Here is a 23,226-nt window from a genome sequence, read left to right as displayed (position 1 = left end):
TACTTATAGAAATCCGTCATGTGATTTCCTTGCCTGTGGCTCGTCTCGCGCGGGAAGCTGAATCAACGAGTGGTGTGAAGTGGAAAGCAAATGCTATGCAGCAGTTGCTTTTGTCGCCGATGTGATATTGGATGCTCCATACATACACTGGCGTCACGGACTGCTGAGGAATGTTCTTTATCTCATACAGGTGAGATTTTGACAGCGTTTTACGTGTTAATTACTAGTGCTACAGTTTTTGTTAAAAGTGACGATACCTGAATGTCTTCTGTTTATGTTGAATTGTTGTTCAAGTGTGACATGCAACGTTTGTGTGATTGGTATCCTCTATTTGTGTACTATATTATTCATGTGTGTAAGAAATAATTTTGTTTGGTTAACTGTGTGTGTGTGTGTGTGTGTGTGTGTGTGTGTGTGTGTGTGTGTGTGTGTGTGTGTGTGTGTGTGTGTGTGTGTGTGTGTGTGAAGGTAGTGTGTGTGAAGGTAGTGTGGGTGTGGGCATACGTGCCTGTCTCAAGTACTTCAGGTGTTTTCACTTCGCATGTTTTTATGTTTTTTTATGTTTAGGGTTGTTGTCATATGTTGTTTGGTTGTTTTAAGAGCAGATGAACCACACTTTTCTATCCTTTGTTTAATTGTATGGACAATAAATTATCTTATGTAGTGTCTTATGTCTTATGTCCTACTGGTTATTGGCCTGTTTGTCTGTTTCCAACACACACACACACACACACACACACACACACACACACACACACACACACACACTCTCTCTCTCTCTCTCTCTCTCTCTCTCTCTCTCTCTCTCTCTTTCTCTCTCTCTCTCTCTCTCTTGCACCGTGTGTGCACTTGAAACTATCACTTAAAAAAATATTTGTTTCATACTGTTCTTCCTCTCAAGGTTCGGCTCAATAAACTGTTGATACTGTGTGTCTTCATTTCACAAAGACACAGACAGTCTCGTTGTTCTTAAATCTGTCTCGCTTTCGTATCCGTGCAGCTGGTTGTGAGTCACGCAGTTAGGCTACCTTCCTGGTTTAAGCTGCTGTACGCCTATTCATAGACCTATATGAAATATAGGTCCCTGGCCTATCCGACCAGTAATCGCTTTTAAAGTAAAGTCCTCCCGTCTTACGCGTGCATGTGTACTACCACAGCACTGTCCATCGTCCTTCCACTTACACACATACCAAAAATCCACAGCCTGGCTGTAAGGATAAGGATAAGATTTTATATAGTCCATGAGGGTAACCTCACAGAAATTCGGGCTGCTTTCTCCCTGGGGAAAGCGAGCTGCCATACAGTATACGGCGCTACCCATTTTTTTTTATATTTTTTCCTGCATGCGTGTATTCATGTTTCCAAGCCCTGAGACTTAATGCCGTGTGAGATGGAATTTTTTTACACTTTATTCCAAGTCACACGGGTATTTGGTGGACATTTTTATCTATGCCTATACAATTTTGCCAGGAAAGACCCTTTTGTCAATCGTGGGATCTTTAGCGTGCACACCCCAATGTAGTGTACACGAAGGGACCTCGGTTTTTCGTCTCATCCGAAAGACTAGCACTTGAACCCACCACCTATGTTAGGAAAGGGGGGAGAAAATTGCGGCCTGACCCAGGCCTGAACACGCAACCTCTCGCTTCCGAGCGCAAGTGCGTTACCACTCGGCCACCCAGTCCATAATCTGTGCAGAGTAGAATTTGTTCATGACTTTCTTTTATAAATGACACGTTTTCAGTTTTGTCAACGTCAATCTGACCGCAACACGGTGGCCTAGTGGTAAGGCGTCCGCCCTGTGAGCGGGGGGGTCGTGGGTTCGAACCCCGGCCGGGTCATACCTAAGACTTTAAAATTGGCAATCTAGTGGCTGCTCCGCCTGGCGTCTGGCATTATGGGGTTAGTGCTAGGACTGGTTGGTCCGGTGTCAGAATAATGTGACTGGGTGAGACATGAAGCCTGTGCTGCGACTTCTGTCTTGTGTGTGGCGCACGTTAAATGTCAAAGCAGCACCGCCCTGATATGGCCCTTCGTGGTGGACTGGGCGTTAAGCAAACAAACAAACACACAAACAAACAAACGTCAATCTAAGAAAATAATTCTACAAAAGAATTCTACTCTGTACAGGAGGCAGGATTTGTGTTTGTGTCCAAGTGGACTGTGGCTCTTGTAACATGTAAATTAAAAAACAACTGGACAGACAAGTCTTCTTTCTCACAGTTGCCATATTGAAAACGTTCGCTTGTTTCCGAACGGTTCCGAAAGGTCTCACGGAGTTTCCCGAAGTCGTTCGGGCCCGGGAACACAAAACTGTCGAGTGATGGTGTACATTAATTATCACTTGCACGAGCAGGACTGTACTTTTAATATACTGCAGTGCGTATTTGTCGCCTTCTTCTGTTATCTACACTCCCATGTGTCTTGTTCAAAGCGAACAACTCATAATATTATTTACCATGCTCGTATGTAAATAATGTTCATCTTTATTTTCAGGATCGCTGTCACTAACTGTCAAGTCATAAGAGGTAAGCCTATTGTAGTTTTTCGTGTTTCTTCATTTCTGGTGCATTTATGCATGTGTGTCTATCTGTCTTGTCTAAATGTGTTTGTCTATGTGTTTGTAACCCACTGAAATGAAACCCAATGTACACTCGTAAACAAGATAAAAGCGCTCCGCAGGCGCATACTGTTGTTTGCTTTTTTCACATGTCACAAACAGAGCAAACATGATGTTCATTTTTTGGTATGTGACCAAGTGGAGGGATAGTCATATCCTGAGAAAAAAAACTGACTAGATCTGGAATGCTGACGCCCAACATGCTTTAATGAGAAGGAGTACGTGTGTCTTTAAGATGTGTAAAACAAAGAGAAGAAAGCGCTCACGTGGATAAGATAATAGTGAACAAGCATTAGCAGGTTAAAGCTTCTTCTTCTTCTTCAGCGTTCCAGAATTGTCTGGTTACGTGTGACCTCGTTTCCCCATTTGGATTCCCCACACTATACTCTGAGAGCATAGTCAGCTTACTCCGCTTTCGTTGAGTAGGCATGCTGGGTATTTTCGTGTTTCCATAACCCACCGAACTCCGACATGGATTACAGGATCTTTTCCGTGCGCACTTGGTCTTGTGCTTGCGTGTACTCACGAAGGGGGTAAAGTCACTAGCAGGTCTGCACATAAGTTGACCTGGGAGATCGGAAAAATCTCCACTCTTAACCCACCAGGCGGCAGCGACCGGGATTCGAACTCACGACCTAATAGCAAGTTAGGTCAAACGGGCACAAATTAATGGAACACGCCACTTTCATTTTCAGCACGAGATCTGTCTAGGCATTAATGGGGAAAATGAACATCCTTGCATCCTTCTGCTTGGACTCAGCTTGATCGCTTTTTGTTCTTCTTCTTCTTCTTCTTCTGCGTTCGTGGGCTGAAACTCCCACGTGCACTCGTGTTTTTTGCACGAGTGGAATTTTACGTGTAAGACCGTTTTTTTACCCCGTCATTTAGGCACCCATACGCCGTTTTTGGAGGAAGCATGCTGGGTATTTTCGTGTTTCTATAACCCACCGAACTCTGACATGGATTACAGGATTTTTTCGTGCGCACTTGGTCTTGTGCTTGCGTGTACATACGGGGGGGGGGGGGGGGGGGGGGGGGGTTCGGACACCGAGGAGAGTCTGCACACAAAGTTGACTCTGAGAAATAAATCTCTCGCCGAACGTGGGGACGAACTCACGCTGACAGCGGCCAACTGTACTGGATACAAATCCAGCGCGCTACCGACTGAGCTACATCCCCGCCCCGCTTTTTGTTCAAAGTGGATATTTACTGCTGAATGGTTTTTTTTTTAGTAAAACCTATGTGAGTGCGAGAAATTACTTGATTAAAATGTGACGCTTGGCATAATCGTTTTGACGTGAATGAAAGTATAAATATTCATAAAACGTCAAGATTATTGTCAGTGTTTTAAAAACATGTATTTCTTTTTATATTTAGTCAAGTTTTGACTAAATATTTTAACATCGAGGGGGAATCGAAACGAGGGTCGTGGTGTATGTGTGTGTGTGTGTGCGTGTGTGTGTGTGTGTAGAGCGATTCAGACTAAACTACTGGACCGATCTTTATGAAATTTGACATGAGAGTTCCTGGGTATGAAATCCCCGAACGTTTTTTTCATTTTTTTGATAAATGTCTTTGATGACGTCATATCCGGCTTTTCGTGAAAGTTGAGGCGGCACTGTCACGCCCTCATTTTTCAACCAAATTGGTTCAAATTTTGGTCAAGTAATCTTCGACGAAGCCCGGGGTTCGGTATTGCATTTCAGCTTGGTGGCTTAAAAATTAATTAATGACTTTGGTCATTAAAAATCGGAAAATTGTAAAAAAAAATAAAAATTTATAAAACGATCCAAATTTACGTTTATCTTATTCTCCATCATTTGCTGATTCCAAAAACATATAAATATGTTATATTCGGATTAAAAACAAGCTCTGAAAAAATTAAATATATAAAAATTATTATCAAAATTAAATTGTCCAAATCAATTTAAAAACACTTTCATCTTATTCCTTGTCGGTTCCTGATTCCAAAAACATATAGATATGATATGTTTGGATTAAAAACACGCTCAGAAAGTTAAAACAAAGAGAGGTACAGAAAAGCGTGCTATCCTTCTTAGCGCAACTACTACCCCGCTCTTCTTGTCAATTTCACTGCCTTTGCCATGAGCGGTGGCCTGACGATGCTACGAGTAAAATGGCATTGCGTTCAGTTTCATTCTGTGAGTTCGACAGCTACTTGACTAAATATTGTATTTTCGCCTTACGCGACTTGTTTTCTTTTCTTTTGTTGTTGTTGTTCACAACATGATTCCCGACGTTGGCTTGTTTAGACTTACGTTCAGACAGTGAGCGTTACTCACAGAAGGAAGTTTTAATGAGTTAACGGTAATGACGATGAAAAACTTAAATATACGTGGATAGATCGATATTATTAGACTTTTAAACGCCTGAGAGATTGACACTTTTATGAGTTGTACAGCTAATCACCTTATGCCCCTGAGAAGAGGTGATCCATGCACAGGGATGCGGAACACTTCACTTTTTCTCCCATACCCCTCTCTCTGTCTCTCTGTGTGTCTCTCTGTGTGTCTGTCTCTGTCTCTGTCTCTGTCTGTCTGTCTGTCTGTCTGTCTGTCTGTCTGTCTGTCTGTCTGTCTGTCTGTCTCTCTCTCTCTCTCTCTGTCTATCGCTGTCTGTCTGTCTGTCTGTCTGTCTATCTGTCTATCTGTCTGTCTCTCTCTCTCTCTCTCTCTCTCTCTCTCTCTCTCTCTCTCTCTCTCACACACACACACACACAAACATACACACACACATACACATACATATACACACACACACATACCCACATACACACACACACACACACACACACACACACACACACACACATACATACACACACACGCGCACACTCACACACACACACCGTGACACCGTGACACCGTGACACACACACACACACACACACACACACACACACACACACACACACACTCACACATAGACACACATACACACACACACACAAACAAACACGCGCGCGCGCGCAAGCGTTATTCTTCTTTATTTGTGACATTTAAGCAACCTTTTCTTTTTTGAAAATGAGGTGGGGGTGGCTTGGGAGGGGAGATATCAAATCTACATCATGCCCAATTCGCACACTATCAGAAGTGATTGTTCAAACCGCCACAGGGTTGAAAAGCACTAGGGAATGCAACAATGAATAACAACATTTTTCTCCCCGTTGCACCCCGTATATTTTAGGCTATATCGAGTGTACGCCGCCGCTACCGCCAAGCGTTGTTGGCTTGAGTGTGTTGATGCTGTATAGTTTCAAACGAGCGGAGGCAATCTCATTTCGAGCCAGACGTTGCGGCGGTGCACTACCACAGAGTTTTGACTGCTTCATTTCTTTTTGAATTTGTGCAGAATACAGACCTTTTGAATGGTGATATTTCACATAATTATAAGCGCAGGACTTATCAAGGAACATAATGGCTTGTCAGTCCATTTATCGACACAGAGGCGTGTAGGATGGGATGAAAGTGGGCGAATATTCTTGAGTGAGGACAGATCTACAGCAAACATGTTTGTTTACGTGTATATTTTTTGTTGAAAACCAAATATGTACTAGATTCAAACCTTAATCATTCCCACAACTATAGATTTAAGCTGTACGTGATTTCAAAGAGACACATTTTGTTTTGAATGGGGGACACTTGCCGTGAACTTGGCAACAACGCTTTGTTTACACCTGGCGTTAGCGCGCTCTCGGTATAGCCGAATATACGGCGTGCGTCAGTTGTAGATACGTCAGTGAACTCAGCTCACAGCTGATTTGATGTAAATGTTTAACTTTATTTTTTTTTCTCCTTATATTGCAGATATTTGATCGGAAGTCAATTTAGTATCCGACGTCTTTTTAAACAAAAACCAACACTATATACTCCAAAATGGCGTCACCAACGGCAGAGCCAGAGACAAGTACCGGCGTGCCAAGCGCGGAGGCGGAAGGAGTGATGTCTGCCTCAATTCCCGAGTTGCTTTTTCCGCCATTGTCCTGTCTTGCCTGCGTTTGTGCTGGTACGCTGTTTTATGTGTGTGTGTCTGTCTATCTATCTGTCTGTCTGTGTGTCTGTCTCTCAGTCTGTCTCTCTGCCTGTCTCTCAGTATATCTCTCTGTCTGTCCCTGTGTCTGTCTATCTGTCCCTTTGTTGTCTGGCAGGTTGAGGCTGGTGTAATCTTTTCTTTTACATGTAACAGTAGATTCAAATCAAGTCGCAAAAACAACTAGCAAATGTTTCTGCAGCGTTAATCTGTGTAAGTAAAAAGCTTGTACCTTGATTTACTGTTGTTTGTTTTTCACTCTCTACCTGTACGTTGCAGGCTGCAGCTTTTTTTAATCAATAATCAATATAAAAGATAAAAAAATAAACACAGTTTTGCAATTACCGACTTGGCCTTTGAGAGAGAGAGAGAGAGAGAGAGAGAGAGAGAGAGAGAGAGAGAGAGAGAGAGAAAGAGAGAGAGACAGAGAGGGAGACAGAGAGAGAGACAGAGAGAGGGAGAGAGACAGAGACAGAGAGAGGGAGTATTCATCAGACACTCACGTTCCACTCGGGTGACTTTGTTTCATTTGCTAATGCATCGCCAAACATGCTAAACGGTCGATCCGTTAGCCTTACTGGTCGCGGAACATTAATTTGTAAAGTGTCAAGACTGTCGAACTTCGAGAGAAGGAAAATAACTTAATGAGTTTGTGATAGACTATGAATACCATGTGTGTGTTCGGTTTGTTTTTTCCAGAAAAGTTATAAATAAATTAGCTAAGATGAGAAATCAGTCCAATAAGCGAAAGATAAAAAGAAAGACAGAAAGAAAGACAGAAAGAAAGAAAGTAAGAAAAAGAAAGAAAGAAAGAAAGAAAGAAAGAAAGTAAGTAAGAAAGAAAGAAAGTAAGAAAGAAAGAAAGTAAGAAAGAAAGAAAAGGAAAGAAAGTAAAAAAGAAAGTAAGAAAGAAAGAAAGAAAGAAAGAAAGAAAGAAAGAAAGAAAGAAAGAAAGAAAGAAAGAAAGAAAGAAAGTAAGAAAGAAAGAAAGAAAGAAAGAAAGAAAGAAAGAAAGAAAGAAAGAAAGAAAGAAAAAACAGAGAAAGAAATCACAGTGCAAGTGTGAGCTCACCTACATACGCACACACACAAACCCGCGCATACGCATGTACGCACACGCACGCACGCACGCGCGCGCACACACACACACACACACACACACACACACACACACACACACACACACACACACACAATGCATACGAACAGAGACAGGCAAACAGACAAACAGACAGACAGACAGAGCATATTTCTCATGCGGCTGTTAGAGAGGGAACAGTTTGTGTTTGGTTGATATTTGTGAAACTATTTTTGAGTTGTGTACTATTATGTCGAAATAATACGGTTTCATTCGTTTGATTCTTATCTTCCAGGACTGCTGATCTGGGTTCTCGTTGTGCGTTGCAAGTCGAAAAAAAAGACGATTCACATCAACTCTAAGGTCAACCACCGTGATTCGTGTGGAAGTCTCCATGGCAACGGTTGCCGTGATAATCACATCAGAATCTCACACACCTTCGAAAAAACAGATAACAGATTGTTTGAACTGAAAGCAAACAAACTCCAAAGCAATACATTTTCGACTGAAGAAAGCTCCACTGAGTCTACCAACCTCAAACCTCTGTTTGAAAGCAACGATCTTGAGATCATCCAACACATTCAAGGTCAAGGTCCGATCAACGGACGAGAACTGCTGAACATTTTGATGCCAGTGATCTTCTCGCTTGGGTTCTGTCCCTTGACACTCTTGCTGCACCGTCCAATCATTCATTGTCTGTGGCCGCCTTCTGTGTACACTATTGCTCCAAACATCAATGACGCCATTGCATGTTTCCTGGTCCCTGCAGGCATGGTGTACGCCATTTCCTTTGGTTTTGCTTTCCAGCAAGTCATTGGTGCGTTTGGCGAAATTCAGGTATGTGCTCCTATGAAATCCTATGAAAGTACCTCCTTCACCTTGTCTGTTGTATTGCGATGTTAGTTTCTTTGTTAGTCCTGTGTTAACAACTCTTCGACAAGCGCTTAGAACTGCACCCACGGTATACGCGCTATATAAGCTTCATGTTGATTGATTGATTGCGGGTTGGGTGGAGGGGGCGGAGCCGGTAGCTTAGCTGGTAGAGCACTGTACTGTACTTGTGATCCGGGGGTTCGAATCCAGGCCGCGTTGAACACGGGTAGATTGTGTATCCTTTTACCCACTCCTGTGTCACCACTGTGGCACACGTACAAGGCCACAGGTTAATCTGCCAGAAGTGGAGGTGGCCGATTAGACCTAAACACGTACAAGGCCACAGGTTAATCTGCCAGAAGTGGAGGTGGCCGATTAGACCTAAACACGTACACAACTGGGCAGCGCGACTCTTGTTGCTGCCAGTTTTCCGCTGGGAGGAAGCGATCCGAATTTCCAAGCAATGGGATAATAAAGTAATGAAAATAATAAACATATATATACGACAAATTGTGACCCTCCACCACGGAATGAGTCGCATGTCATCTTTGCATGATTTTCATATTTTTTTAAATTTTCCTAAAGAGTGTTTTATGCTCTATCCAGTGGTAAAAACCGTTTTAGAAAAGAGCGAAAACTGTTCGAGTTATAAGCCTGTGACTAAGGTGACCCTCACACTTTTACCACAGTCCCCCCGGACTTATAATTTATTAAGCCTAGCGCAGAACCGCGCGAGGTGACATGCGACTCATTTCGTGGTGGAGGGTCACAATTGCTCATAATGTCCAAAACGAATTAGTACAGTTTTATCTGCTGATGCTTTTAATTGCGTTCTATGGAGTTTTGACCTACACTGTCAAATGATTTAGTTAGTTACTTCTTTTATTTGTTCGCAAACTGGTTAGAGTGGTGGTGTGGTAGTTGTTATTACTTTTACCCTTACCTACTTGTTGTCCCAACAGAATAAGGTCCATTTTAAGCGCTGGCCAATCTGATGTTGTTTGTTTTGCTTGTTGGTATTGGTAGTGATCCTGTTGGTGTAGCTGTTGATGTTGTTGTTGTTGTTGTTGTTGTTGTTGTTGTTGTTGTTGTTGTTGTTGTTGTTGTTGATGTTTGCAGTCAGTTACAAATGTCGTTAGTTTCGTTAGTATGCAGTGTTTTTAGATTGAAATTCCCACAGTTGTAGCTATTTAAGTATTCTGAAGCTCAGTGTGTGTGTTTGTGTGAGGGGGGGGGGTATCCTCTACTCATCGTATTGTTAGGTCTGTTTTGCAAATATGGTTAGTTTAAATGGACCTGCCGTGATAATTTAAGTTGTATTATTCTCATACGTATTTGTTTTAGATTGGCGTTCAAAGACGAGCAGAGCAGTTACAAAAGTTGCTGACACTGATCAGTCATCTGACCAGCGTTACCATGGCGTCGCGCCTTGCCATGTTGAGGATTGTCAAGGACGTGACCTTGACCTCGGCATCAAAAATGATCGGTTGCACGGATCACAGAAGCAATTCAAAAGGTATTTTGATGTGGCTGCAAAAGGAGGGATGGTGTTACCTGTGTGTGTCTGTGTGTGTTCGTCAGTCTTTTTTGTGTTTGAATGGCTAGGTTGGTGTTGGGAGGAGTGGTCAGGTGGGCAGGGAGATGACTGTCTCTGTGATTGTCTGTTCACCTGCCTGCCAGTCTGTAGGCCTTTAATCCATCTGCCTGTCTTTCTATCTGTTCGACAGTCTGTGGGCTTCCAAATTTTACGGTGTTTCTGTAGAAGAATGGATTGCATTCAGAATGGAGATTAGTGGGAATAAAGATGAACACATTATTAGGCCGATGGTGACAGTGGAGATGATGGATGTAGCAATGGCATGTTTGATATGAAGGTCGTCAGCAGATGCTGAATTATCTCTTTAATTTTCATAATGAAGATATAGATGATATAAATAAATCAATAATAAAAATATAAAAAATAGCAATGATTGTTCCAGTATCTATGGATTGCTTGAGACAAGAACCTGCACAAACAACTGAAATCATTATTTAAGAATAAAGTGTTGTAAATCTCTGATTAAATGAAACGAAAACTTTCGACAAAACTAGAGGACAAGGGGCTTTCATTCCAACTGTTTATCTTGCAGACTTGGAAGATTTGCTACGCCTGCTTTACATCACGAAGGTCAAGGACACTCCAGAGGCCAAGGACAGAGACCTTTGGCAAAGGTCAGTGTTTGACAGACTGGAGAAGGTACTCCTCGAAGACGACCTCCTGTCCTCACGAATTGTTACGACACGTATTCACGGTCTCCAGTAAGTACACAACAACCTGACGGTTTTGTATTAGGACCTTTAAGAAAAGTCAGTAATCAATTTGATGCTCGTTTTCTCTTTAGACTAGTGTGCAATTCCAAATCATAGACACTGAACAAAATTAAAACTAGCAGGGCCTAAATGAGTTTTGACACCAATTCGACTCTTTACATATCTTTGAAATAAGAACTTCTTACAAACATTAAGCATTAAACATGCAAAGAATACGAGCTTTCCTTACACACACATAAACAACACAATTCTGATGACAAACAAGATCTTTTGTTTAGATTAGTCTAGCAGGTCAAGTTACTTTTTTTTGGTAGAATAAATAGAAAAAGAACACATATTTAGCATTTAGCACGCCAAGAATACGAGCTTTCTATACATACACAAAAACAACACAATTCTCATGACAAACAATATTTTTTGTTTAAATTAGTTTAGCAGGTCACGTTACATTTTATTTGTAAAATAGCAAAGAAAAAAATAGCATAAAACTAGATCTGGTTTGATTGTCGCAACAGATGGGCTTTCCTGGAAACACTGGGGTATCTCACCTTCCTGGGAATGCTACTGGTTCAGTGTTCTTCTTACCGAGCTGAGCTAGCCGTGTGTCTCGTCACCGTCATTTCCATCTCTCTCCTCTGCTACATCGTGGCCGATCTCGACTCGCCGTTTTACGGAGTCTTCCGAGTCCATCTCGACTGCATCTGTGACGTCATTCGGCGGCTGGATGACGCGTTCAACGAGACCGCGGCTGCGGTAATGCTGGAGATGTCTATTTCTGATTTCGAAGAAGGGCGTGAGACACACAAAAAGGACACACACGAACGTGCTAAAAGATTCCTGAAGATCTAATAAATGAGGGTTGAGTTCTTTTGTGTTCAAGTAACCTTTGCATAGTCATTCTGAAATCCTTGGAGGAACTTTTCAAATAGTTAGACCTCAGTTGTGACTTTAATTGTATTACGATATTGACACAGACGCATCCTTTTGTTGTGACCCTAACGAATAAACGTTCCATTGCTATATATTATCAAGTCACTGAGACTAACTTCATTCAAGAAATGCTGTGTAATTTTCTGCGGATAACACGGATAAGAAGGGACAAAAGGTTATACGTGACGCCATGTGAAGCCAACAACTATGACATTTTGTTAAACTTTGTTTCGTTTCAGGTGTTAATTATTTCAGTTGGAATACGAGGGTCCAGAAGTCTTGCTTTGTTTACACTTGGTCGTATTTCATTAATAATGCCAGTCACAATACCATATGTTAACATCATATGCATAACAATCATGAAAAATAAAATGTGTATAAGATAAAACATGCATGATCATTCCCATATATTTCTTGTTAGATTTAGTTTTGACCAGATGTTTTGACGTAGACTGGGAATCGAGACGAGGGTGTGGTGTATGTATGTGTGTGTTTATGTGTGTGTATAGATTGATTCCGACAAAACTACTGGACCAATCTTCATGAAACTGTACATGAGAGTTCCTGAGCATGGTATCCCCAGACGTTTTTGATTCTCATTTTGTCGATACATGTCTTTGATGACGTCATATCCGGCTTTTTGTGATTGTTGAGGCAGCACTGTTACACCCTCATTTTTCGATCGAATTAATTGAAATTGTGTTATGTTTGCATAAAAAACAAGCTAGGAAGGTGTAAGAGAATACACAAAATAGCGCTTTCCTGTTAAGCGCAAGCGCTCCTGCGCTATACTGGCTTGTCAGTGTCAGTACGTTATCACGTGAAAAATGTCAGCGATTCCTTGCTTCGGGGTATTGACGAAGCTGTATTTTGTCTTGGTGAAAATATGCAGTGCGTTTAGTGTCATTCTGTGAGTTCGACACATTGACTAAATATAGTAATATCGCATCTCGCGACTTGTTTTCTTTCTTTGTGAAGATATAGTTCCCAGTAGAGCAAATTGCTAAGATGAATTTGTTCTCGTAGATTTTGCATTTACAGTGTTAGACTGTAGTTATAGTTATAGAAAATAGAGCTTTAGAAGAGAACGTAATCAAACTTAAAACTTACATCAAGCAGAGTTATAGCTTTAGAACACACAGAACCAATACTTAAAGTAGTTTCGAGCAGGATTCGTATAACACTAACAGTGTATCACATGATCTGGAACAATTTATAACTTTAACCACAATTTGGATCTGTTTGAAGTGTCTTTCACCCATAAGAAATAGAGATTATACATCACACAAGACTATGTTTGTGTATGTACCATATTCTGACAGTAACATTGTGTTGAATTGAATTCGATTGAATTGAACAGAATCGAAATGAATTGAATAGAATTGGATTGAAAAGAGTTGAATTGAATTGAATTGATTTGAATTGAGTTAAAACTTGATTGAATTAAATTAGATAGAATTAAGTTTATTCGAATCGAATCAAATCGAATCGAATCGAATTGAATCGAATCGAATTGAATTGAATTGGATTGAACTGAGTCAATCATCTGTTACCTGGTTTTACCCCTGAGATGTAAGCTTTATTTTCAGGATTATTTACTTCCTGTGAAATAGAGATCAACACTGCTTGACGTGATTTTTACCTTCATTCATATTTTTCTTCTCTCTTTTTGATGGATCTGTGTGCGCGTGTGTGTGTGTGCTACCAATTGTATGATCGGTGAATGTGTGTGTGTGTGTGTGTGTGTGTGTGTGTGTGTGTGTGTGTGCGTGCGTGCGTGCGTGCGTGCATGCGTGCGTGCGTGCGCGCGCGCGTATGTGTGTGAGTGTGTGTGTGTGTGTGTGTGTGTGTGTGTGTGTGTATGTGTGTGTGTGTGTGTGTGTGTTAAAAAGAGAGGGAGAGAGAGAGAGAGAACACGCATTCCCATGAAAACTCACGCACACATATGCGCATACGTGCACACACACACAACACACACACACACACACACACACACACACATACACACTGACACACACACACACACACACACACTCACACACACACACACACACACACACACTCACACACACACACTCACACTCTCTCTCTCTCTCGCTCTCTCTCTCTATCTCTCTCTCTCTCTCTCTCTCTCTCTCTCTCTCTCTCTCTCTCTCTCACTCGCTTTCGCACTCATGCACACACACACACGTACGTACGGACACACACACACGCACGTATTCACACACACACACACACGCACACACACACACACACACACACACACACACACACACACACACACGCATCATCGTCATCTCAACAGACACCTGCAAGTATTTACACACGCACGCACGCAGGCACGCACGCAAAACAAACACACACAAGCACACACACACACACACACACACACACACACACACACACACACACACATACACACACCAGCAACAATCGCAATAATTATGTCATCTTTGATAGATCATCGCCCTGAAGCAGAGAACACGCCGTCACAACAATCGTGCTGTATTGACTGGCGACAGTCCACACACATCAAAATCCTGAGTTTGCGCTTATATATTGCTCGCAAGAGAAGCATGTTTAATCCGGTTATTATGTTTTGTTTCGTGTGTGTGTGTGTGAGTGTGAGTGTGTGTGTGTGTGTGTGTGTGTGTGTGTGTGTGTGTGTGTGTGTGTGTGTGTGTGTGTGTGTGTGCGTGCGTGCGTGCGTGCGTGCGTGCGTGCGTGCGTGCGTGCGTACGTGGGTGCGTGTGTGTGTGTGTGTGTGTGTGTTTGTTTATTGTTGATGTTTTGAGGATTGTGGGGGTATCATTTAGTTTTTTCTGGGTTTGTTCTTTTTGGGAGAAATGATTTGTTATGATTGATTGGTTTTTTTGTATGTGTTTTTCAATGTTATTGTATTTTGTTTTATTTCATTTTTCGGGGGGATAGTTTTATTACTTATTGTTTTTAAGTATCTTCTGTTATATTGTATTTGTCAGTTTTAGTTCCAATCCATAATTACATCTCTCTCTCTCTCTTTACCAGGGATACATTTTTAAAGTCAACTTCTCGCGTCAACAAATATGTCCACCATGACAGATCTGTCCAAGTTTTTACCTTAAAATATAAAGTACATGGTAGGCCCAAGTATCGAGCAAACGCCCACCTGTTAACCCGTGATTTGTAAAAATGTAAAAGTTTACAAATCACAAATCATTACTAGATTGTCCCATCGCTGGGAAATTCGGGTCGCTTCCTCCCAGTGGAAAACTAGCAGCAACAGAGTCGCGCTTCCCCAAAGTCAAGGGATCTATTAAAAAAAAAATCTTTTTTCGAGTCATTTCTTTATTGTCCCATCGCTGGGAAATTCGGGTCGCTTCCTCCCAGTGGAAAACTAGCAGCAACAGAGTCGCGCTACCCCAAAATCAAATGATCTATTATATTTTATTCTATTTTTTATATTTAGTCAAGTTTTGACTAAATATTTTAACATCGAGGGGGAATCGAAACGAGGGTCGTGGTGTATGTGCGTGTGTGTGTGCGTGCGTGCGTGTGTGTGTGTGTGTGTGTAGAGCGATTCAGACTAAACTACTGGACCGATCTTTATGAAATTTGACATGAGAGTTCCTGGGTATGAAATCCCCGAACGTTTTTTTCATTTTTCTGATAAATGTCTTTGATGACGTCATATCCGGCTTTTCGTGAAAGTTGAGGCGGCACTGTCACGCCCTCATTTTTCAACCAAATTGGTTGAAATTTTGGTCAAGTACTCTTCGACGAAGCCCGGGGTTCGGTATTGCATTTCAGCTTGGTGGCTTAAAAATTAATTAATGACTTTGGTCATTAAAAATCTGAAAATTGTAAAAAAAAAATAAAAATTTATAAAACGATCCAAATTTACGTTTATCTTATTCTCCATCATTTGCTGATTCCAAAAACATATAAATATGTTATATTTGGATTAAAAACAAGCTCTGAAAATTAAATATATAAAAATTATTATCAAATTTTTTTTTTCGAAATCAATTTAAAAACACTTTCATCTTATTCCTTGTCGGTTCCTGCTTCCAAAAATATATAGATATGATATGTTTGGATTAAAAACACGCTCAGAAAGTTAAAACGAAGAGAGGTACAGAAAAGCGTGCTATCCTTCTCAGCGCAACGAATACCCCGCTCTTCTTGTCAATTCCACGTGCACTGCCTTTGCCACGGGCGGTGGAGTGACGATGCTACGAGTATACGGTCTTGCTGCGTTGCGTTGCGTTCAGTTTCATTCTGTGAGTTCGACAGCTACTTGACTAAATATTGTATTTTCGCCTTACGCGACTTGTTTTGCATTACTTTATGAACATTTTTATATTTAGTCAAGTTTTGACTAAATATTTTAACATCGAGGGGGAATCGAGACGAGGGTCGTGGTGTATGTGTGTCTGTCTGTCTGTCTGTCTGTGCATGTGTGTGTGTGTGTGTGTGTGTGTGTGTAGAGCGATTCAGACTAAACTACTGGACCGATCTTTATGAAATTTGACATGAGAGTTCCTGGGTATGAAATCCCCGAACGTTTTTTTCATTTTTTTGATAAATGTCTTTGATGACGTCATATCCGGCTTTTCGTGAAAGTTGAGGCGGCACTGTCACGCCCTCATTTTTCAACCAAATTGGTTCAAATTTTGGTCAAGTAATCTTCGACGAAGCCCGGGGTTCGGTATTGCATTTCAGCTTGGTGGCTTAAAAATTAATTAATGACTTTGGTCATTAAAAATCGGAAAATTGTAAAAAAAAAATAAAAATTTATAAAACGATCCAAATTTACGTTTATCTTATTCTCCATCATTTGCTGATTCCCAAAACATATAAATATGTTATATTCGGATTAAAAACAAGCTCTGAAAATTAAATATATACAAATTATTATCAAAATTTTTTTTTCGAAATCAATTTAAAAACACTTTCATCTTATTCCTTGTCGGTTCCTGATTCCAAAAATATATAGATATGATATGTTTGGATTAAAAACACGCTCAAAAAGTTAAAACGAAGAGAGGTACAGAAAAGCGTGCTGTCCTTCTCAGCGCAACGAATACCCCGCTCTTCTTGTCAATTCCACGGGCACTGCCTTTGCCACGGGCGGTGGAGTGACGATGCAACGAGTATACGGGCTTGCTGCGTTGCGTTGCGTTCAGTTTCATTCTGTGAGTTCGACAGCTACTTGACTAAATATTGTATTTTCGCCTTACGCGACTTGTTAATCGTGATATCGCTTTTTTTTCTCATTACTTTATAAAAATAAAAATAAAAGTATAATCGTGATATCGCTGGGAAATTCGGGTCGCTTCCTCCAAGTGGAAATCTAGCAGCAACAGAGTCGCACTACCCCAAAGTCAAGGGATCAATTAGAAATTTTTTTTCTCTATTACTTTATTGTCCCATCGCTGGAAAATTCGGGTCGCTTCCTCCAAGTGGAAAGCTAGCAGCAACAGAGTCGCGCTTCCCAGGTATATGCTTGGTCAGGTGTAATCAGCCATCTGCACTTATGGTAGAATGACCGACGTCTTTTACGTACCACGGTGGTAACACGGGGGTGGAACATGGATTCGAACCAGCGACCTTACGATCACAAGTCCAGTGCTCTACCAACTGAGCTACCGGGCCCCCGGGTATACATTTGGCGTAAGCTCGATCCCCGCACCGCACCCCCCCCCCCCCCCCCCCCCCCCCCCTCCAAAGGGAAGGCTGGATTTGTTTTCTTTGTTATGCTAAATATCGTAATAGTTTATCTATCCGGCCCAAACCACCCCCCACCACCTAGCGGCATAGAGGCTCTAAACAACAAATATTAATAATAATAATAATTGTCAGTAAGTACTGGTGTCACATGACTGATGTGAACCAGTTGATTGGCTAATGGCGATGCGCTAAAACTGTTAGCGCACTCTTGGAGTGCGCTAACTTTTCCACAGAGCGTATTCTTACGCCCCGCTTTACCTAAGCAAGACTGTGCTCTCATCCTCAGAATTAATTACTGACATGTAGCTTATATTCTCCACAATACCAAATGACCATAAATTCCCTGCTTCTCAATTAAAGCAGAAGTGGGTTTTTTTCTGACAGATTGCATGTGCCTGTGCCACAGTGCGGCTGCCACTGATCTAAAATAGAAGCCGCTGTGTTTAATCTAATTCTCGCCGACTTGCATAGATTCTTCTCATCGTGTTAGTGGCATGTAGCTTATCATCCACATTACCAAATGATGAGTTAATATAAAATTCCCACCCGCTAGCAGAAAACACAAGTGTTATTCCGATAACGTACCAGCTAGACCAGTTTGGAAGACTGACTCGATCGACTCTGTGAGTCTGTCATACGTAGCCGCACTGACTACACTGAAATACGACTGCATCAGTTCAGTAAATGAATGGTTTCCGAATTATTATTTCAAGGCAAGAACAATCGTAATCGAAAACGTGTAGGGTTCAGAACGTTCTTACCATTATAAGACTTATTACCAGCGTGCCTCGTGCGTGCAGACTCAGTCAGTGCAGACTGCATGCAGTGGTTTGATGCCCTAGCAGACGACATAAACCCCGCTCAGCAAATTAACATGTTGGGCAAATGTGAACGAAAAAACGATGGGGATATAATACGTGTAGGGTTCAGAGCATTCTTACCGTTCATATTTAGTATCAGACTCCCCGATGAGTGACGATAGAACACGAGAAATATGCCACATTTGTTTTGAAAATGTGCGAACCGTCGAGTCCCGCGGCTTCGAGTCAATCAGTTCAAGGGGAGTCACTCCGCACAGTCAATCCGTCGAAGCTCGACTGGAGGTTTCGAATCCCAAATAATGAACAGCACAGCCCTTTCTTTGAGTTCAAATGAGGTCTCTCTGAAAGATCATCACTGTTCAGATTAACGCTACACTGGAATTTACCAACAGAAATTAAAATGCGTGTGACGAAAGCACGACACACTTGAGACACCCCACACAAAAGTAGATCTTTACTGTACACGACCTGACCACACAGTTATGCCTATTCAAATGCGCATTGCAAAATGTGCGTTTGGAATCTTCTTTTTTCTATGGCGGTACTGACAATATCGTTATTGAAACAATCCCAGTGCACTAAGGGATTTATAGAGCAAATCTCGAAAATAATTATTGAACTCAGCGCTATGCGCTTCGTTCAATAATGAATTTTCTCGATTTGCTCTATAAATCCCTTAGTGCACGGGGATGTCTCAATAACTTAAATAATAATAATAATAATAATAATAATATTAATAATAATAATAATAATAAAAGGCAAGTATTACTTTGTAGAATGCGGTTTTAGCTTCGACGTAATTTGTAAAATCTTTTTACATTTTTACAAATCACGGGTTAACACCACCCCATACACGCTGCAAAAGCTATACGTAAAGGTTACTCAGCGAGTCAAAGTGAGTAATATAAATATTGGTTGAAGTTTGCGGTGATTTGTTTTTTAATAATTTACCGACGGATTGCGGTCTTCTTGTTGAAATCGCCGCTGAGGTGAGAAATCCAAAAGAGGAACAACTGTGAACAAAGCATGATAGTTACTGGTCTTGAAACCCTGTTTCCGCAGTCAGTCGTGCCGGTGTAACACGACATTTTTACTCCACGAAAAATTTACAACGGAGTAAATATTTCGTACGAAATTCTTACTCCGAGTACTCTTTTCGTACGAGAAAAGAACTCCCCAAGGCACGAAAAAATTACTCCCTCCACGAAATTTTTACTCCCCATTTGTTTTTACTTCCAGTAAAAATTTCGTACGCAAAAATGGGATGCGGGCGAAGGGATAATGCCAATAAGTGATCTCGCTACCCTCCTTCCATGCCTTCCACCACCAAGACTAACAGGGGACAAGGGAGTAAAAATTTCGCACACCTGGCATGGGAAGTTAAATTGCTCGTGTTGGGGTGAAGTAATTTATTCGTTATTTATTCGCCAGGGGAGTAACATTTTTGTACGAAATGTTTACTCGGAACTCACCTGTGTCTTGGGGAGTAATTTTCTCGTGCAATGGGGGAGTGCTTTTTTCGTAAAGGGAGTAAGTTTTTCGTACGAAATGTTTACTCCGGAGTAAAAATCTCGTGAGAGTAATTTTCTCGTGTTACACCGGTGGTTTTGTAGAAGCAGGCTGGGAAATGGACGAATTCCGAAAATAACTGTGAAAGAGTGTATACCCTTGCTTTAACTTCGACAAACAATAAAGGGGCCAATCACTAGCGAAGGGTCTGTCTGAAACACGTGAACACAAGCACGTGTGGATTTATTTTTTCTTGAAAAAGCAATGGTAAGCCTGTATTCACTCTGTCACAACCCACACAAACACGACAGAGTTATTTCCGAACATCGTCTATTCTCCTCGGATCCGCGAATTTCAGAGGAAACCTGAGTGGTTTTCTGACGAAGAAAAATAATCTCAGAGGGGGGGGGGGGGGGGGGTGGGGGGGAATCGTATCCACACAAAAAAATGAAGCCCAGGATGAAAATTGTGTAGACTTAGTACACAAAGCATCATCAATTTACTATGGTATTCTGTCCAGAAATAAAGAAATGTCCTGCCAAGACAGGCCTCCAGAAATACCACATATCATTTTCATCCGGGGTGCTTCACCCCCCTGGGCCCCCAGCGGGGCGATGACCCTGCAGCATATTAGGGCCACGGCCTATTTCAGAGCTTTTTTAAGACAGTAGTTCCTCAGCCTGAGAAGGTAGACTTTGATACAGAAAACGACCGAACTTATATCGATTTACAAGTGTTGTAACGTGAAGTTGTTTGTTCAAATGCTCCAGTAGTAGATATTATGAACATTTTTAGCGTTCGGAACTTCTCTGTCGCTGAAACGTAGTCCTCAGAAACTATTGCTTATCAATCCATGAGCTATCGAGGATGCTGGTTGGTTGCTATGTGAATAACCTGAATTTGCTGGGTGAATATCGCGAATAAACACCCCCTGTACAGATGAAAAGAAGCATAGGGTAGAACAATACCCAGAAAACGCCCACATCCTACCTTCTGCACTCGGTACAGACATTTTATCCGAGTGAATAATGACAAGATGCCGATGGGCTCATGATTTCACCACTGGAGTATCTGAATAGCCATCCTAAAAGGGGAAGATTTGGGAGACTAATAAGAGGTTCAAGAGGTCGACTGTGGGGGATTTATAGAGAGAGAGCGAATGAACGGACAGAGATTTGATTACGCTTTGTCCATCTAAAGGCACAAGCTTATTCCTCTAACGCATCTTAGTTGTGATGCATGTGCTGCAACAGGGTCCTTGTCATAAACGGTGCAAACCACTTGTGTTTTAAAACTGAAACGCTGACGAGTTAATGCGCTGTAGTGCTCAACATGTCTCCAAGACTGAAACTGATACTGGTCCTACACTTGAAGAGTATATGTGTGATTCCGTCGCCTGTGGTTTGTCGTGGAACTGTGAATCAATAAGAGAAATGATTGGCGCAATCACAGGTCTATGATCATCTACAAGTTCGTATCCCCCTTCACTGGCTCATTCGACACCCGTTTTTAACAGCTTGCTTCCCTTTATATAACCCGACCATAGGGCGTCGTCGTCTCGAACAACATCTTCAAAATCTCCAAAACCGTTCGGAATTCTGGGTAGGGAAATCTTTTGATGAAATGACGTCAACGCCTTGCGGCGATTGATCAATGCATTTCGGAGCTGGACTGCCAACATAATGTCGGTCACACTTCAAATTAAAGCTACTGTACTTGAGTTTGCTTTCCAAGCTGATACGAAGTGAATGGGAGAATAGGGCCAGTTATCCACTTAACTTACCTCTAACAGTGAGATCAACAGAACGTACAGTACACAAATACGAACGAAGAAAAAAGAAAACCGACGAATCGATACGACAAATGCTCGAGCCGGAACGCATGTGTAATATGTTCGAAGTCACAATTAATTTGTTTACCCTGGGGCACAGTGTACCCGGATAATTCAATCGTTAGAACGCCTGAAAGCGAAGTCGATTGAGCGGTCACGGGTTCTATTCTCTTATCAGTCAATGGCCACTTTTTTTTATGTTTCAACTTTTTCTTTATTTTTACAAATCGTAATTCTTGTATTTTATTGATTTTAAACCATTCCAAAGGTTTTGAGTGATGTATTGAAGATTGAATTTATCAAAGGGTTGCATAATTATTGAGTACTTAAAGTGAAAATAATTCCAAAATAACTCATGCCATTTTAAAGTTACATCGGCTTTTGGGAAAGGTCAAATGGCCGATTGTATCACCGTGCGTTGACTGCATGTAATGGTGGTTATTGCTACTTCTAACTAATGCACTTCTGTGGGAATGATTATAAATTGAGTACCGACGTCAGTTCAGTGGCAGGAGAGATCGAACGGGTTCCGAGGAGAGCCACTGTGAGGCTGAGTGGGCTGATGAAGGATGATAATAACTTCTGAAGGTGAGGAATCAGTGTATGTGTCTTTGTGTGTGTGTGTGTGTGTGTGTGTGTGTGTGTGTGTGTGTGTGTGTGTGTGTGTGTGTGTGTGTGTGTGTGTGTGTTATGTTATGTACATTCATGCGTATGGGTGTCTGTCTGTCTGTCTGTCTGTCTGTCTGTCTGTCTGTCTGTCTGTCTGTCTGTCTGTCTGTCAGTCTGTTTGTCTGTCTGTCTGTCTGTCTGTCCGTCGCTATCTATGTATGCATGTATGTATGTTTGTATGTATGTATGGATGTATGGATGTATGTATGTATGTATGTATGTATGTATGGATGTATGTATGTATGTATGTATGTATGTATGTATGTATGTATGTATGTATGTATGTATGTATGTATGTATGTATGTATGTATGTATGTATGTATGTATGCATGTGTCTATCTGTGGCAACGTAGGTCTGTGTGTTGCTATTCCAACATTGCTATCAGTTTTGTACTGGCAAATACGTGACCGTCGTTATTTCTCTGCGTGTCTTTTGAGGTGGGGTGGGGGTTTTCTTTCTTTCTATTTTTCCTTTTTACATTTAGTCAAGTTGTGACTAAATGTTTTAACATTGACTGGGAATCGAGATGAGGGGGTGTATGTGTGTATGTGTGCGTGTACACGTGTATAAAGTGATTCCGAGAAAACTACTAGACCGATCCTCATGAAACTTCACATGAGAGTTAAAAAGTATAATATCCCCAGATATTTTAGATAAATGTCTGTGATGACGTCATATCCGGCTTTTTGTGATTGTTGAGGCCGCACTGTCACGCTCTCATTTTTCAACCGATTTGGTTGGAATTTTGGTCAAGCAATCTTTGACAAAGTCCGGACTATGGGATTGCAAGGCAGCTCGGAAGCTTAACAATTAATTAATGA

The 23,226-nt window shown here is 41.4% G+C and overlaps 1 protein-coding gene across 1 annotated transcript; it reads left to right on the top strand.

Annotated features, from left to right (window-relative positions):
* Nucleotides 1-57: 57 nt before the first annotated feature.
* Nucleotides 58-13,508, top strand: LOC138977909 (uncharacterized). Its single transcript, XM_070350516.1, has 7 exons — nucleotides 58-190; nucleotides 2,497-2,528; nucleotides 6,448-6,646; nucleotides 8,044-8,585; nucleotides 9,966-10,137; nucleotides 10,751-10,919; nucleotides 11,447-13,508. Exons 3-7 carry the CDS (start codon nucleotides 6,517-6,519, stop codon nucleotides 11,778-11,780), a joined length of 1,347 nt encoding a protein of 448 aa, XP_070206617.1. The 5' UTR covers nucleotides 58-190; nucleotides 2,497-2,528; nucleotides 6,448-6,516; the 3' UTR covers nucleotides 11,781-13,508.
* Nucleotides 13,509-23,226: the final 9,718 nt, after the last annotated feature.

The sequence above is a fragment of the Littorina saxatilis genome, linkage group LG1, assembly GCF_037325665.1.
Source record: "Littorina saxatilis isolate snail1 linkage group LG1, US_GU_Lsax_2.0, whole genome shotgun sequence".
Lineage (NCBI taxonomy): Eukaryota > Metazoa > Mollusca > Gastropoda > Littorinimorpha > Littorinidae > Littorina > Littorina saxatilis.
The sequence above is the reverse complement of the archived record's forward strand: the minus strand, read 5'-3'. Positions and strand labels throughout refer to the sequence as shown.

Bases quoted from the DNA above. Each gene is read 5' to 3' on its own strand.
- LOC138977909 (XM_070350516.1), top strand. From the start codon at position 6,517: ATGGCGTCACCAACGGCAGAGCCAGAGACAAGTACCGGCGTGCCAAGC. The intron at 6,647-8,043 runs GTACGCTGTTTT...CTTATCTTCCAG, and splicing joins TCTTGCCTGCGTTTGTGCTG to GACTGCTGATCTGGGTTCTC. The intron at 8,586-9,965 runs GTATGTGCTCCT...TATTTGTTTTAG, and splicing joins GTGCGTTTGGCGAAATTCAG to ATTGGCGTTCAAAGACGAGC.